Source organism: Hyaena hyaena, unplaced genomic scaffold, assembly GCF_003009895.1.
Source record: "Hyaena hyaena isolate Hyena2069 unplaced genomic scaffold, ASM300989v1 scaffold_148, whole genome shotgun sequence".
Classification (NCBI taxonomy): Eukaryota; Metazoa; Chordata; class Mammalia; order Carnivora; family Hyaenidae; genus Hyaena; species Hyaena hyaena.
The window spans coordinates 2045605-2063761 of record NW_024080780.1 but is presented as its reverse complement, the minus strand read 5'-3'; the positions used below and the strand labels follow the sequence as shown (position 1 = coordinate 2063761).

At 47.3% G+C, this 18157-nt stretch overlaps 1 protein-coding gene across 1 annotated transcript; it reads left to right on the top strand.

Moving 5' to 3' along the window:
- Positions 1 to 1537: 1537 nt before the first annotated feature.
- On the top strand, positions 1538 to 15220 carry ZNF622 (zinc finger protein 622). The gene is made up of 6 exons (XM_039238824.1): positions 1538 to 2352; positions 3308 to 3568; positions 4321 to 4483; positions 7386 to 7495; positions 13786 to 13929; positions 14944 to 15220. The coding sequence occupies exons 1-6, from the start codon at positions 1731 to 1733 to the stop codon at positions 15069 to 15071; spliced, it is 1428 nt and encodes a 475-aa protein (XP_039094755.1). The 5' UTR covers positions 1538 to 1730; the 3' UTR covers positions 15072 to 15220.
- The last annotated feature ends 2937 nt before the right edge of the window (positions 15221 to 18157 follow it).

The window sequence follows — 18157 nt, the reverse complement described above, 5'->3', positions numbered from 1 at the left end:
GTCCGGGGAAGGCACTGGAGGGTTGTGGACAAGTGCAACGGGACTTGACCTATAAATTAACACACGTCTCTGTCTCCCCCGGCGCCCTGGGCCACTTGGATTCTGAACATGCCACGTTCGATTCTCTAACAGCGCCGACTCGGCTGTGCTGATTGATGAGTCTAAGAACTGGCGAAGCCTTCAGCATCCGCGTTTCCTAGACCTGCGCTGTTTCCGAAGAGGCCCCAGACGCAACTGAGCGCGTGAATGAGGCTCTCCTCCCCCCCCCCCCCCCCCCCCCCCCCCCCCCCCCCCCCCCCCCCCCACACCGAAGTCTCAAGATCTACAATGTAAATGTNTGATGAGTCTAAGAACTGGCGAAGCCTTCAGCATCCGCGTTTCCTAGACCTGCGCTGTTTCCGAAGAGGCCCCAGACGCAACTGAGCGCGTGAATGTGACTCTCCTCCCCACGTGCCCCCCCCCCCCCCACCGTTGTGCGATACACACCGAAGTCTCAAGATCTACAATGTAAATGTCTCATTAAATCTTCTGGGTTGATGTCAAGTCCAAAGGGCAAAACTGTGTATTTATTGGGCTGGATAACACAGACGTCTCTTTGCATTTTTCTTTGCACTCTTTCTCTTTGCATTTTAAAAACGTGGTTGCTGTTGGACGGAGGATAACCTGGGCGGGTGGCCCCGGGCACCCGCCCACGGCCCGCCGCGCGGCCGTGCTCCCCGCCGGCGGACGTTTCATTCAAGCGGTTCGCCGGCGCCCTCAGCTGCAAGGGGCCGCCTGGGAAAAGCCGAGGCTCTGGCGCGGCCTCGCCGGTTTTCCCGTGAATTCCCGCGGCCTCTGGCCCCAGTCTCCGGTTTCCCGGGACTCCGGCCCGTCCCACCCGCCTGGCTTCCGAGACCCCCCCACCGCACTTACCCGACGGCCAGAGCGCAGGCGCGCGGTTTTCAGAGAGGCCCCGCCCTTCGCGTGGCTACGGGACCCCCCTCGCAGGCCCCGCCCTGCCGCGCGGCCGTCGCCTTCGTCGCGTCGCTTCACGCCGCACAACCACCAGGGAAAGTCACCTGGGCCGCGCGGCGCCACTTGATCAACACTCACCTCCGCGGACCCGAACACTCACCTCAGATTGGCCCAAACAGCACCCTCTTCAGGCCGGCCCAATCGACATCCACCTAGCTTGGCCCGGTCAACACCCTCCTCTGGCGGGCCCAATCAACGCCCTCCTCCGGCTGGCCCAATCAACATCCACCTCAGGCTGGCCCAGGCAACGCCCTCCTCCGGCTGGCCCAATCAACATCCACCTCAGGCTGGCCCAGGCAACGCCCTCCTCCAGCTGGCCCAATCAACATCCACCTCAGGCTGGCCCAGGCAACGCCCTCCTCCGGCTGGCCCAATCAACATCCAGCTCATGCCGCTCTTAATCAACACCCACTTCAGAATAACGCAATCAATACCCACTTCAGGCAGGCTGGGCGGGGCCTGGTGAGTCACAGGCCTTCCCTCGCCTTCCGGGACAGGCGGCGGGGGAGTGGCTACGCACCGAAAGGCGGGACTTCCTGCCCAGCTGAGCATAACTTCCCTAGTGTGCCGGAACTCCTCACAAATCGGGTCTGGAAGTGAGCGTGCGTTCTGTTTTCGTGCGGGCTCTGAGGCGAGTAGAGGTTTGAGCGTCCGGTGGCGTTAAAGCTGTCATCGCCAGCCTTCTGCCTTGGTCGCCTGTAGTCTCGGCCCTGGCGATGGCGACGTACACCTGCATTACCTGCCGGGTGGCGTTCGACGACGCGGAGGTGCAGCGGGCCCACTACAAGACGGACTGGCACCGCTACAACCTGAAGCGCAAAGTGGCCGACATGGCCCCGGTCACCGCCGAGGGTTTCCAGGAGCGGGTGCGGGCGCAGCGGGCCGTGGCGGAGCAGGAGAGCAAGGGCACGGCCACCTACTGCACCGTCTGCAGTAAGAATTTTGCCTCCTTCAACGCCTACGAGAACCACCTCAAGTCCCGGCGGCACGTGGAGCTGGAGAAGAAGGCGGTGCGGGCCGTGAGCAGGAAAGTGGAGATGATGAACGAAAAGAACCTGGAGAAAGGCCTGGGCGTGGACGGCGTGGACAAGGACGCCATGAACGCGGCCATCCAGCAGGCCATCAAGGCCCAGCCGTCCATGTCTCCCAAGAAGGCCCCCGCAGCGCCCGAGGAGCAGTGCGGGAGTCCCGTGGCGGTGGCCGATGGCGGACGTGCGACTCACGACCGGGACCCGGCCGAGAAGCCTCCGCGGCTCCAGTGGTTTGAACAGCAGGCCAAGAAGTTGGCAAAGCAGCAGGAGGAGGAAGAGAGTGAGGAGGAGGATCTGGACGAAGAAGGTAGTGGCGCTGTTGGGGGGGGGTGGGTGAAAATGACGAGGGAGGGTGGTTTAGGTACTTTCGGAAGTGACTTGTCTGAGGAAGATCCCCACGGGGAAGCTTGACCGTTTAGTTACCTGTTGTAGATTCAGGGCCTGAAAGCCCCTCTGGGGCGTGGGCGGGGTGGACTAGGTATTTAATAAATAGTCGTGGAAGGAATTGATGACCCCTGTTTTGAAGGAGGCGGTGCCGACCACACGCATAGGCGGGCATGTTACCGCCCACACCAGCTGCTGCAGGATTTGTGATTCTACTAGGTTTCTAGTTAGGATGGCTTTGCACTTAATTCAGTTGGTTAAAACAACAAAGTGAGGGGTTCAAAATCAGCTAGTTAGGCTGAAATGTGGAGCCGGAGTCTTCCTTGATTTTACAAGCTGTTTATTCCTTCCTCCCGAATTCCACGCCGTGTTAATACTGATGATTGGTGTACACAGTGGCTTAGGAAAGGAGTACAAGACTCCCTCGGGGAGTTCACTGTCTGCTGGAAAAGAGCTTACGGGATGTCTTAGCGCTGCAATTTTGGCTGAAGTTGAGATCATTAAAAACATTTTTTAAACATGTGTTTATTATTGAGAAACAGAGAGAGACAGAGCATGAGCAGGGGAGGGGCAGAGAGGGAGACAGAATCTGAAGCAGGCTCCAGACTCTAAGCTGTCAGCACAGAGCCCGACGTGGGGCTCGAACCCATGAACTGTGAGATCATGACCTGAGCCAAAGTCGAACACTCAACTGACTGAGCCCCCAGGCGCCCCTAAACTTGAGATCTTGAAAGAGGGTTAGTCCTAGTCTGTAAACGGTATTCTCCCTCCCCAGATAGAAGACTGTTCCGCCTCATGCTTGTGGGTCTGTGTGGTTTCTTGGATCGTAGTTACCACTTTCTTAAACTAACTTTGTTTTTAAAATCTCTGGCTTGAAGATTGGGAAGATATTGATTCCGATGAGGATTTGGAATGTGAGGAGGCTGAACCCATGGAAGAGGACGAGGAGCAGGCTGCCGAGGAGGGAGAGGCCGGGGGAGGCCCCCTCCGTGGGGCCATCCCCATAACGGACTGCTTGTTTTGCCCCCATCATTCAAGCTCTCTCATGAAGAATGTGGCTCATATGACCAAAGTCCACAGCTTCTTTATTCCTGATATAGAATATCTTTCTGATCTTAAGGGACTGATTAAATACTTGGGTAAGTACAGTAGTTTTCCTTTCAATGAGGAAATGCTACATTATTGGGGAACAAGTTTTAAAAGAACATTTCATTTTTTGTTTCTTATCAGTCTTTGATTTATCTGCTTATTTTGTAAAGATCAAAGACTTAATGCATGGTTTTTTTTTTTTTGGCATTTGAAATAAGTGCATGGTGTAGTTTATTTTTATTTATTTTTTAATACAATTTATTGTCAAGTTAGCTAACATACCGTATTTATACAGTGTGCTTTTGGCTTTGGGGGTAGATTCCCATGGTTCATTGCTTACATACAGCACCCAGTGCTCATCCCAGCAAGTGCCCTCCTCAGTGCCCATCACCCAGTTTCCACTCTCTCCTAGCCCCCCATCAGCCCTCAGTTTGTTCTCTGTATTTAAGAGTCTCTTGTGGTTTGGGTCTCTCTCTGTTTGAAACTACTTTTTCCCCTTCCCTTCCCCCATGGTCTTTTGTTAAGTTTCCCAATTTCCACATAGGAGTGAAAACATACGTTATCTGTCTTTGACTGACTTATTTCATTCAGCATAATGCTCTCCAGTTCCATCCACGTTGCTGCAAATGGCAGGATTTCATTCTTTCTCATTGCCAAGTAGTATCCCGGTGTATATATAAACCACATCTTTTTTGTTTGTTTTTTGAATTGTCAAAATTCAAATAAATTCAAGATAAATTGGGAGCTTTAATCTGGCCTCAGAAAGCCACTCTTGTGTTTTGTCCTCAAATTATTTTTCCAGGAGAGAAGGTTGGCATTGGGAAGATTTGCTTGTGGTGCAATGAGAAAGGGAAGTCCTTCTACTCCACAGAAGCAGTGCAGGCACACATGAGTGACAAAAGCCACTGTAAGCTCTTCACAGACGGTGATGCTGCTTTGGAATTTGCAGACTTCTATGATTTTAGGTGAGTCTGTGGTGTGTACCGTGAAGCAGAGTGGGGTCATCATACTTGGATCGAATTGACATTAGGTGTGCCAGTGCCTGACGCGTGTCTGGCCCTGTACAGCATATGCTCTTAGAAAGAACCCTTCCGTGTGGGTGACCGTTCCCTGTCATTTTGTCAATAAGAAACTAGAAGAGTTGAGCCCACATGCCTAATAAAAGAGATCTGATAAAGAGAAGCTCTCAGGCCCAAATGAAAGTTTGTCTGACTTGAAAACTGTTTTTTTTTTTTTTTTCCTGTGGTTGAAATGGTTAGGAGGTCACTTTTGCTGGCTACCTTGTCAACAGAGGGCCTGAAATCAGATGTCATTTTTTGGTTTCCCTGAGAATCCTTGAATTACAAGCTGTAGGCGAGATCCAAGCATTTGATGGTGAGATTATCCCATGGGTGGCTCACCCTTACCTGGAAAGTTGGGCAACTCATGCATGAGGCCAAGAGTCTGTGGCAGGCACTTTTGAACACCTGATTTCCAGTGTCATGATATTTGTGACCCAGCACAGGTGTACTAAACAGGCAGGTGTGTGGAATTACCGTGCCAGGTATCTGTGTCTCCAGATATAGGTGTTCAGAAAATTCCTAGTCTTTTAAATCCTCCTCCTGCATTTTTCATCTGATTTCTCTTTTCATTGAAGAGAAGGTTTTCATTTCAGCCATGTTGGTGGCTGGGTAGTATATCCCACTGTGGTTTTAATTTCCGTTTCCCTGATGTTACCCAAAGTAGTTGAAAACCTTTTTTAGTAATTGGCCATGTGGACGTCTGTCGTGAAGTGCCTGATGAAATCTTTTGTCTGTTTCTTTATTGGGATTTGGTGATCTTTCTTATTACTAACATTTTAATGTGTAGTTCTCCAATTTATTTTCCGTGTGTGTTTGAGAACATTTCTAGGAACATAAAGATTCTTCTGGAATTGCACTGTCCAATATGGTAATTACTAGGTGCATTCATAGGACTAATTAAGTTAATTAAATTATGTTAAAAATGTAAAAATTCAATTCTTACACTACCTCCATTTCAAAGCTCAGTGCCTAAAAGCACATGTGACTAGTAGCTACTATATTGGACACACAGGCATAGAAAGTTTCTATGATCACAGACTTCTGCCAACTCCTCTAGAAGTTGTTTTTATTTTTATTTTTTATTTTTTAAATGTTTTATTTATTTCTGAGAGAGAGAGAGACAGCATGAGCAGAGGAGGGTCAGAGAGAGAGGGAGACACAGAATTTGAAGCAGGCTCCAGGCTCTGAGCTAGCTGTCAGCACAGAGCCCGAGATGGGGCTCGAACCCACGAACTGCGAGATTGTGACGTTAGCCAGAGTCGGACGCTTAACCAGTTGAGCCATCCAGGTGCCCCTAGAAGTTGTTTTTAGAATGGTTAAGTTGAGGAGAGCTGCATCTCCAGCTCTGCATCCTCCTCCCTCCTAGAGAGAAACAAATAGGTGAAAGAATTCAGTTGGAGGTCATTGTTTTTTTAAAGAACAATTTTGTATTTACAGCTTATTTGAGCAGAAGGTACAGAGACTTCGCATATAACCCTTGCCCCCCAACACATGCATAGCCTTCCTCGTTACGGACACCCCTCACTCGTGGTACATTTCTGACTGATGACCTTACATTCATATCTCATCATCACCAAGTCCGTAGTGTACATTAGGGTTCGCGCTTGGTGTACATTTTTTATGTTTGGACAAGTGTATAATGACACGTGTCTACCATTACACTATCACACAGAGTAGTCCCCCCCCCCCCCCCCGTCCTGAAAATCCTATGGACTCCACCTCGTCTTCCCTCCTTGTCTCTTCAGACTGTCTTCTTTCACTTAGTAATGCGCACTTAATTTTTCTCCATTTTTCATGACTTGATAGTTCATTCCTTTTTAGTACTGAATACTGTTCCGTTTTCTGGATGTACCACAGTTTATTTATCCACCCAGCTACTAAAGGACACTTTTGTGGCTGCCACGTTGGGGCAATTAATGAATAAAGCCGCTGTAATCATCAGCGTGCAGGTTTTGTGTTGTTGACGTGTTTCAGCTCCTTTGGATAAATACTAACTTAGCAGAATTGCTGGGCGTGTGGGAAGAGTATGTTTGGTCTTGCAAGAAACCCGCCATGCTGCTGGGCTGCAGCATTTTGCGTTCCCGCCAGCGACGAAGGAGAACGCTCATTGCTCCACACGCGGGCCCGCAATTGGTGGTGTCAGTGTTCTGGATTTTGGCCATTTTAATAAGCATGTGTAGTGTTACCTCGTTTCCTTTTGCATTTCCCTGGTGACATGTTGTGGAGCACCTGTTTACATGCTTATTTGCATCTGTGTATCTTAGTGAGGTGCCCCATGAGGTCTTTGCCACACTTTTAAGTCTGGCTTATATTCTTATTACTGAGTTTTAAGAGTTCTTTGTATATTTTGAATCATGGTTCTTTATCAGGTGTCTTCTGCAGATGCTTTCTCCCATTCTGTGGCTTGTATTTTAATTCTCTTGACCTGTCTTTCCTGGAGACGTTTTTCATTTTAGTGAAGTCCAGCTTACCAGTCATCCCTGACATGGATCATGCCTCTGGTGGTGTACATTACAAAGTCCTCACCAAACCCTGTGTCACATAGATTCTCTCCCACGTTCTGTTGTAGACAGTCTTACAGTTTTGTGCTTCGCGTTTAGGTCTGTGATCCATCCTGATTTTATGGGTCACGATTTTTCTTACAGAGGATGTGACCAAGTAAGCGCCCCAGCTTGCCATGCCCACGGCTGTTGGTTTCCTGTGCTTAGGTGGCGAGGGGGTTTGCAGTGTGCAAACAGTTTGTCTTTTAGTCACATCGGAGGTATTAGTCTTTTTATTAATGCCGTTATTACTGTCGCCATTACAGGAGCAGCTACCCAGATCACAAGGAAGGGGGGCAGCCTGATGAGACTGAAGAGTTGCCCGAAAAGACATTAGAATATGATGATGAAACCATGGAGCTGATTCTGCCTTCTGGTAAGTATGTTTGTCAGAGATGGCGGGATGCGGGTGCGATGATCAGAGGGGCATGTTCCCGTCAGTTCTCTTCCAGACTGGGGGGACAGTTCAAAGTCTTATGTCCTCCGGTACAGAGTAATGAAGGTCACCACTGAGCTCTGTGTTGGCTGTTTTGTTTGAATCAGATCAGTTTTTGCTCACTCCTGTTGTGATTTTGAATGCTGTCATCAGTCATTTCCTTTCAGATACATAGACATTTTCTGTTTGGTTCTTTATTATTATAATATTGCCTCATTTAGGGTTTTCTTGTTAATGTTGGCTGTACTCTTATTCTTTGAATAGATTCCTCTTTCTTCATGTTGCTCACACTTCCTATTGGTAGTCATGCCCGGGTATATCAGGTTGACAGTGCCCAGTCGCCTCTTTGTATTCTAATTGTGGCAGGGAGACTAGGAGTTTGAATTCTGCCTTCTGCTTTAGGGAACAGGATTTGACTGATATGGTGGGAATTTATCCCAGGTATAAAAAGGTGGAGGGAAAAAGCCATGAAAATGAGAAGCGGCCACTGTTGTTCACAATGTTATGATTAGCTGATAAGAATGGGAGAAGCTACAGAGGACATGTGGGAAGGAAAGGGAATGGAACAGAAGAGATAATGAGGTCCTAATAATACGTGGTGTTTACTGAGCACTTAGCATGGTAGGTGGATAAATTATTTTATCTTTACAAGCCAGTGAATTAGATTCTGTTATCCTTATTTGACCTGTGAGCCAGCCGAAGCTTAGGCAGGTTGAGTAATTGACCCAAGATCATAGACCTAGTCAGTGAAGCCTTCTCCACTCCCCCACCCTGCCTTGGGAGACTTGTGGTAGTGGTGGGGAGGAGCCTGGACATGCTCGGGGACATGACTGTGATGAAGAAGCCCTCCTATGCTATTGCTTTTCACATAGAATATCCCTGCGTAGGTACAGACAGCCCTCTTTAACTCAGAATAGTAACCTGTTAAGGCTAAAGACAGCTTTAGAGTATGACAGTAGAAGGAAAGGGCAGGCAGAACCTGTCTTGAAATACAGGTCTCCTTACAGTGATAAGAGGTGTTTAATGACAATATCGTGGCCTGTGATGAACTATAGCAAAACAGACCTAAACATATCACAGAAGACCTCTTCTAGAGTTCTTCTGGTGAAAATGCCAAGACAGTACATCAGAAATGAGCTTGATAACTTGATTTCTAAGACGAAGACCATCTTTTTTAGCTCCTTATTTCATTAGCATCCACTTCCTTGACCGTAGAGTGAGATTGCACCACACTTTGAGTTGAATGAGGTGATCCCTTGTCAAGCAGTGTCGGCATGTTACAATGAATGGTGGCTTCCTTTTGCATCGGCTTTGGCATGGGATGTACCAAAATGTGCTCATGGTGAGCACAGCCTATTTAAACAATAGAGTCTATTTGAGTGAAATTTTCATCTAAACATAGAATTTTGAAACTTAACTAAGGAGTCTTTTTTTTTTTTTTTTTTTAAATCTAGAAAACACATTTTCCTAGGATGATGGCATTTTCTAAGATTAACCAAAGCCAAAAAGAGGCATCCTTTTAGGCATCTTCTCTTTTCCTCTCCCACACCGGAGCGGTTACGGAGTACAATTCCTAAACCAGCCTTTGCATATTTTTTTTCTTCGTTTTCTCTTTAACATTTGTCTGTGTCACCAGTAGCACTTCCTAAATGGTCATCTGCAATCTGACTTCCATTCCACCGCCCAGCACATTCTTCCTAGAAGAGACAGTCTGTTTTCTTTCCTCTGGAATTCCTCCAGGGAGAGCCGTTGTTTTTCAGGAAGTTAGTTTCTCTAGCTGCTGGGCCCCCAGGAGTCTACCGCTGTTCCTTTACCTACCCACTTGCAGTTTCCCTCCTCTGTCTGGGTCTTTGCATGGGTGAAGCCTCTGTCTTACTGCTACTCCTCCTTTAAGACTTGGGTCCACCCCCCATAAGCCTTCGTGAACTCAGCTCCACGCTCCCTGAGCGTGGAGCGTCTCCACCGCCCCCGGGGCACTTGCAGATCTGTCGTAGCCCTTCTCTCACTGCTTCGAGGCGCTGGCTTGCTTGCCTGTCTTCCGCGTTACTTTTGAAAAAAAGCTGGTTTCTTTCATCTCAGCACAGGGTGTCACCGCGTTACTTTTGAAAAAAAGCTGGTTTCTTTCATCTCAGCACAGGGTGTCAGGCACACAAGAGTTAGATAAATGTTTCTTGACTGAGTTACTGCCAGGTTGGAGGTGGCTTTAAAAGGAAAGCAAGGTTGATCCCCATGGTCCTGCCGTAGTACAGGAGCAGAGCAGAGGGAGCTGTTGTGGGCCAAGCGGAGCCTCAGGGGCTTGGAATCATTGGGCCGCAGGACTGTGCAGCGGGTGGCTTCGTGTCTGCTTCGTCCTGCAATCAGAGGAGAACGTGAGAACAGGCAGGGGAGGGGCTGAGAGAGAGGGACAGAAGATCCAAAGCAGGCTCTGTGCTGACAGCAGAGAGCCTGACATGGGGCTTGAACTCATCAACTGCAAGATCATAACCTGAGCTGAAGTCGGACTCTGAACTGGCTGAGCCGCCCAGTTGCCCCAGAGAAGAAAGTGGCATGAGATTAATTTGAAGGCCCAACTTCCCTGCCTTTTAAAGCCTGGGTTTCCTTGCTCAGTGCAGCTGGTCGACCTACCGAGTCACAGTACTGGTTAATAAACCCCAGGACAGCTCTTTTGTATTGGACTTGGATGGAAGTAGTCAAGTACAGGAACTGGTTTGGTGTTAGTGTGAAATACTGTACTTTTAGACAGACTCGGGAAACACCTAACCAACAGCCAGATACTACCTTACCCCACAGGTTCTGAACCAGGCCGTACACATTTTTTGTGTGAGTAGGTGCACTCTCCTGGGTAAAGGCATGTAGTGTCTTAGAGTCACCTGTGTGGCCATGAATCCCTTTTTAAACTACTGAGCGGGTAAGTACGTTTTTTTCAGGGTAAAGGCTGTCGAGTTTTTTTATTCCTTTATTTTCATGATTGATTGATTGATTTAGAAAGCACCCAGGAGCAGGCATGAGAGGGAGTGGAGAGAGAGAATCCCAAGCAGGCTCCACACTCAGTGCAGAGGCTGACGCGGGATGCCACACAGGGCTTAAGCTCACCACTGTGAGATCAAAAGTCAGACGCTTAACCTGCTGAGCCGCCCGGGTGCCCCAAGGCTATATAGTTTTTTAAAGTACTTGTGACCTGGAGAAAATTAAGAGCCGCTAATAAAAATATCTAAATATATATATCATTCACTACCTTCATGGATCTTCCTAGGTGGCTGACTGCTAATACCTTATTATAGAATTTGTTTAAATAATAACAAGACATAGCTTTCTTAGTGAATCAAAAACTGCTGGTATTCTTCTGACATTTCTTCCAGCTATACTGACATCTTTTCATATCACCCATACCTCCATCATCGTATATTAAAAATGAGTCCTGGGGCGCCTGGGTGGCTTAGTCGGTTAAGCGTCTGACTTTTGCTTACGTCGTGATCTCACGGTTTGTGGGTTCGAGCCCCGCATCGGGCTCTGTGCTGACTGCCAGCTCAGAGCCTGGAGCCTGTTTCAGAGTCTGTGACTCCTTCTCTCTCTGACCCTCCCCTGCTCACACTGTCTCTCTCTCTCTCTCTCCTAGAAATAAATAAAACATTAAGAAAAATAAATAAAAACGAGTCCTCCTTGAGTTGATCTTGTGAGGCACGATGGTTTATATTCCATCGGTTGGCCCTCATGTCTTAGTACTGGTTTGGAAGGTTTTGTAATGAACCAAGAGAATGGGCGATCTCTGAATAAGCACTGTAAACACACAGCAGCATCACAGCAGTATTTTCACTTACCTGCTTATGTCTTTGAACAAATTTACTGTTCAGAAACCTTTTCTGTTATGCTCCATTACTTGACGTGAGCGTAAGATGTTAGCATGAAGCTAAGTTGAGAAGGAGTCTGGTGTGGAAAGTTTGGTTATATTTAATCAACCACACTTAGTAGATCCTGCTTTGAACTGGTTTCAGAAGCAGTAGTTGTGATGTCTTAAGTCTAGTTATTTCAAATCAAGGAGAGGATCCCAGAGCCGGTGACAAAGAGCATCCGGTAGAGGGCACTGTGAGCATTTACTGTGAAGGTAGTGGTCTGGCTCCGTTCCTTGAGTTTACTTCAGTGTTCTTCACCTGCCGCCGAGTAAGTTGGTGTCCGAGACACAGCCAGTTAGCTGCTGAGTAGCCAAATGAAACTGTTGGTGGTTCCAGGGAGTACATAATTAATCTTGGGAAAATTACAGTTGGAGATAGTTTCTTTTCCACCGTCTAACTCTTGAGTTGTAGGAGTGGATAGTTTTGTAAGTGGTTATTGCTACGATGAAAGGTAGATGGACAGATTGTGCCTTTACCATAACTAAGACGTAACCCATCTGTTATTTACTGGGCAGTCACACTGTTTTCTAAAAATAGTTTTCCTTGCTAGGGCCTTCAAGTCGAGCTGCTGTTAGCATATTATTCTTGGGGCTTAATGTCAGGTGCTCACTGTTATTGACACAGGGCAGGGGTAGCTCCAATCTGTGTGTTTTCAGTTCCTCTGCTGGCTGTCAGAAATCTTGGCATTGAGTAGTGAAACCTTTTCAAGGATGTTCATCAATAATAGTATTTCCAGATGCTGCTTACAACTATAAATACGCTGGTTGACTTTGTACTGATGACCGGCAGTATCATGTAATGATTTTGAGCGTCGCAAACCTGGAGCATCCTGACCTGGTCTTATAAATAGAGAATTATAATGAACAGTGCTAGGGTTTCCTGCTACAGCAGCCTTCGTTTAAGCTTGAGTCTTTATCCATCGGTTGCAACTTACTTATTTCTTGTGGCCTAGGAGCTCTGTTTTCATCCATACTGCTGTCCAAAACCCAAATCATCTTTGAATTGAAAGCTTTTTTTGCATCTCTTGTCTTATCACAAAAACAGTCAAACGATGGTAATGACTTTTCCGTATCTGTGTAGCAAGCAAACTGTTTCCCAGGGAGTTTATACTAGGTGTACGGACTTCCAGTAACCTGACAGAATGTTTTCATGTAAATGAAAGGTCTGGATCACTGTAAAACTTGCCTAGCAGCTGTACATGTGGCTCTGCCTCACCCTTTTTCCTTTATTCATTTTCAGTGGAAATGGCTGTTTCATGCCTTGTGTATATGCTGCTGTTGAATTTCTACATGTTTGTCTGGGTAGGGGTCTGATTAATGTTCTTGTGAAAGAATTGTATTTAGTGTTGTATTTAGCGAGCTCTCAGGGAAGGCTGATAACACTGTCCCAGAGTCACCTTGTGAGAGCCACCTCTCTGAGGGAGCCTAGAGTTAGCCTTCACCGAAGCCCGTCCCCTTCCCTTTCACTTCCTGCGAACCTAAGGGTCACCACACACTTTTCCTGTAAAGGGCTCGATAGTCCATAGTAACTCATTTCTGAAAGCGTGATGGACTTGCATCGTTTTACCAGATCCTTCTGGGTAAGCATAGCCGGGAGAGGGAATTCAGCTTAATCATCCTTTAAAATTCTAGCTCACCCAGTGAATTCCATCGTTTAGAAAACCATAGGGCAGGGTTTCTCAATGCAGTGACATTTTAGGCCAAAGAATTCTTTGCTGTGGAGGACTGCCCTGTGCATTGTAGGATGTCTAGCAGTATCCTTGACCTCTATCCACTAGATGCTAGCAATCCTCCTTCAGCTACAAAAATGTCTCCAGTCACTGCCAAATGTTCCTGGAGGTAAAAGCATCTCTGTTTGAGAACTGCCACCGTAGAGATTTTAAGCAAAAGAAAGATGGATGGATTTTTGTTTTAGACCTAGACCGTGGCTTTTAGACTTAAACATCAAAATTACTGTGTGCTTTATCTTTATACTAAAAAAAAAAAAAAGTTAAAGTCCCTTACCTCCTTCCTAGGGTCCTATTACCCATGTCAGTAGGAGTCGCTGTTGGAATTTCTAGAGAGGCATACTCAGGGTGCTGAGTGTTTCACGTAACGGTGACTTCCATTCTCTCTTTTTTTTTTTTTAAATCCCTCTACTTTTTTGATTTTCTGTCTTCATTTTTTAATACGCTACTTCATCTTTCTTTAGCAGATAAGCACTTTTTCTTCTGGCATCTCCATCTTCCAGCTAGATACCCTTCAAAGTCTGATTTGGAAAGCCCTTGCTCTGTAGCTCTACCTTGAAAAACTAACTCAGCGTTTAATATGGGTTTTTTTTTTTTTTTTTTTGAAAAAACAGGTGCCAGAGTGGGTCATCGCTCCTTGATGAGATACTACAAACAGCGATTTGGCCTGTCAAGAACTGTGGCCGTTGCTAAGAATCAGAAGGCCGTGGGCCGGATCCTCCAGCAGTACAGAGCCCTGGGGTGGACCGGCAGCACGGGTGTGTTGATACGGCCGTGGACCGGCCCGGAAACTCATCCCGAAAACGGGCCTGGGTGTAGTGCTTCCCATTTATGTTGTCCTCATGGATCCTCCCTAGAGGAAACTTAACTTCTTGGCTCCGGGGGCCTCCATTACTACTTGATATGTTTATGGCAATAAGCCCAAAGCTCCATTAGTTAAAAACTTCATATTCCTCGCACAGTAACTTTCCAGAACAGCATATAGATAATAGTTACAGACGCGAGCATATAAGGGGACCCGCCTGGTAGCGGTGTGTGGGTCGCCTGACATAGCACGTGTGTGGTAGAGTGCGTGGGCATCATAAAGGCTGGCTGTCACTCCCTTGTGTAGTTTTCCCATAGGAAACATAACGAGAGGAATAAAGCAGGCTGCTGAAATTGTTAAGCTTAGAAACCTCATCAGTATGGAATGATTTAAGTCTGTCCTGGTGTGTCTGCTAGTGTGCAGTCCTCTCCTTAGATCTTCAGGGGGAACGTGGGTCCCTGAGAGGACTGGACAGAGGACACGGGGGGGGGGGCTCCCTTGTGGGAAGCCCCGGACAGATAAAGTCCGTGTTAAATGCCACGGTGTTGAGACATGTGGTTTCTGCCGCTGGCTGCCTGTGAGCCGTGAGGCTGCTTAAATCCAGCAGACGGCGACTTCATCTTTCTTCTGTCAGGAGCTGTTTGCCTCAGTTTAGGGTCTCCATCTTTGTCACCTTTGGGCACCAGGGCTTTACCTGGGGCTTATAGATCCTTCCAGGTGATGAAAACCAGAGGCTTCTTCCAGAGAAACGCGTTCAGGTACTGGTTGTTCCGTGCGGTTCTGGGTGCACGTAAGCCCTCAGGCCCGTTGCACGGAGACCTCAGGCGAGCAGCTCTGCTTTAAATATGAGACCCCGGTTTCCCCCGGACTAGCTTTGAGCTTCTCTGTAAAGACTTTTTTTTTTTTTTTTTTTTTCCCCTGATCACAAGTAACAAGCCTTTGCCTCGTGTCCCCTTTCCAACCACAGGAGCGGCCCTTAGGCGTGAGCGGGACATGCAGTATGTCCAAAGGATGAAATCCACGTGGATGCTGAAGACAGGAATGAGGAACAACGCCACCAAGCAGATGCACTTCAGGCCCCAAGTGCGGTTCTGAGTGTCTGCCGAGGATGGAGGGGTCTGTCCCTTGCACAGCTGTCCTTACCTGAGGGCCAGGGGAGGCTGGAATGTGTGACCGACCCTGCTTGCTGCTGCGGCTCCCTGTACTTTATCTGTTCTGACCTGATAATAAAAGTCAGAATCTCATTGGCTTTTGAACGTCATTTTTGGACAAGATTTAGAGGTTAGGTTTTCACAAAGTGAGTGGTGTGGCTGCTGGGCTCCGGGACCCCAACCACTGCCTGGTAATTGTCTTATTGCCTTCACTTTGAACTGACCTCTGGCTGTCAGGTTAGTGTGGGAAACTCATGAGCGACCCGTCCACTCCAAACCTGGTTTCACTTGCCAAGGGGTAACTTACCACATCCCGGCGCCGGGACTTCTGTAAGGGCTTGGAAGCTTCTGGAGGAGCAAAGTTGAATGTCACTCGTGTGAATGTGTTGTGGCTCGTGGTACAGTGGAAGTCACTTTCATTATGTCCAGGGTCAGACAGCATGTCACTGGCTTGCTGTGAAGGTTCTTTATTTCTAAATGAGAACAGAGAGAGTGACAGTGCTGTGTACTCCGACTCGTATCCAGCGCTGCCTTTACTTGAGTAGTTATATGAGGAAGAAAATAAGTGTAAAATGTTTAGATCTTGTTTGAGGAACAAAATCTGACCTCGGGGTTAAATAGGAAGAGAGTCTCCATTGAGGTGGTTTAGGGGAAGGCAGCCGCATATCGGGAATGAAGGGAAACAGGAAACTCAGACCTACTGAGCGCCTTGTAACTTGGGAAACGACTTGGTTAAAGCTGTTTTAAAACTGAGATGTTTGTGACCTCACAGGTTGCTGCCAAAGCCCGTGTTAAAGTTCTCCCTCTGCACACCTGCTCCGCCGAGGAAGGCCGGCCATCTGCTTGGAGCCAGAGTCTCTCTGTCGTGAGCTCTGGGTGCCAGAAGGACGAGCTCGCCCTTACCAGGTCCTTGCTGGGCCTGGTTTGCTAGACACAGTTCTTTTCCTGTAAACTCTGAAGGCATAGTTCAATTAATTCTTCCTCAGCACACAGGGTCACTAACAGTGGAGGACACCCTGGATTTTAATTTTGCTCCTTCATCCTGTTTTCTTTTTAATTAATTTATTTTTAATCTTTTTTTTTTTTTCTGAAAGAGAGAGAGAGAGAGAGACAGCATGAGCAGGGGAGGGTCAGAGAGAGGGAGACACAGAATCCAAAACAGGCTCCAGGCTCTGAGCTGTCAGCACAGAGCCCGATGTGGGGCTTGAACCCACGAACTGTGAGATCATGACTTGAGCCAAAGTCGACGCTTAACCGACTGAGCCACTCAGACGCCCCATCCTTTATCCTGTTCTCTAACATTCTCACCCAGGTACCCACCTCTTGTGTTTGACACGTCTTTAAGTCGATAACTCTCGGCAAGACATGCCCTGCTTCACCGGGGGGACGGGGGATGTGTGTGGGAGGTTGTAATTTATACTTGACCGGATGTACCTGATTCTGCACTATCGCTCTTGTCAGTTTTGTTTCTCGGTCCACATTTTGTCACTCAACATAAGCTGAGGTCATTGCTGATGCCCGCTCTCTGCAGCCTCGTTACCACACCAGCCCAGCGTCGTCTGTGTACCTTCTTTGTATACAGACCCTTCAACATCGGGGTGTCTTACCTGTGGGCAGTGAAGAAGATAGTATGTTTGCTGGCCCATAAAATACTGTCCCCGTTTACTTCTTGACGTCAGGAGATCCCTTCCTAGCTCTGATTTGGGGTTTGTGGAGCACTTCTGTCCCACTGGTATCCACATCATAATTTTATAAAAGACAGTTTATTTGCCATCGGGAGAGAGGCCAAGGAAAAAAGAAATTTAAAGATCACCCCTATATAGTTATAAAACTTTTTTCTCGTGAGGAGAGCTTTAAGATTACTTTCTTAGCAACTTTAAAATACACAATACAGTATTATTAGCTATATTCACCATGCTATATATCACATCCCGTGAGTTCTAACTGGAGGTTTATACCTTTGACTCACTTTACCCATGTATTTACTTTGGCTAAATCCAGAATTCATCCAAATTAAAAGTATTTATTTTTAAAAAATGTTTATTTACTTTTGAGAGAGAGAGAGAGAGAGCGTGAGTGGGAGAGGAGCAGAGAGGAGACAGAATCTAAAGCAGGCTCCAGGCTCTGAGCTGTCAGCACAGAGCCCAATGCGGGCATCAATTCCACAAACTGCGAGATCATGACCTGAGCTGAAATCGGATGGCTAACTGACTGAGCCACCCAAGTGCCCCAAATCTAAATTTGTATAGATATTTGCCCTCAGTGCCCGTTGTCTTTAAGTCTATGTCTAAACTTAGTGTGGATACTAGGACAACCACGTGAAAGGGCCCTCATCAGTACCAAGGTAGCGCTGGCTGCTGTGGCTGGCGGACGGTGACGTGTGTGGGCTCTCCTCCTGGGAGTTACCCCAGGAGCAGGTGGCCTTGGCAAGTTGACTCGTCTGTCTTTAGCTTGAGACATCAAGGCTGGGCTCAAAAGTGAGAGAGCGTAGCCTTGTTCTTTCTTCATTTGTGTGACCAAAGCCCCTGGTGGCGTTGCTGACCGCGCTGCCTAGCTGCAGACTAGCCACAGGCTCAGTGTATTCTTTCTGCCTTGCAGAGTGTGAGTTTGTGTTCTCTGGAGTATAAAGTGCTTTCGTGCGCCATTTTGTTTCTTGGCTGTGAGGTGTAGGTAGTGTTGCTATTTTACAGATGAGAGAACAGACTCAGGGAAGTTCAGTAACTTGTTTAGGGAGACCCAGAAGGAAACCAGAGATAGTGATTTCTGGTACTGCATTCTTAATATTGCAACACTCGAACAGAATCTTCAGGAACATTGTGTCCTAAGGAGCACCCTCTGTCGGGCTATAAATGTTTATGCAAGCCCATTAAATTTGCAGCCAGCTGTGAAAAGAATCTTGTTCTAAATCTAGAAATACATAGAATTTAATGTTACACATATGATACATGCATAAGTAACATAATTGTTGCCCACATGAAAGAAAATCTACCGTTTCTATTCTGGAATGTGAACAAGTTTTGTCCCCAACCA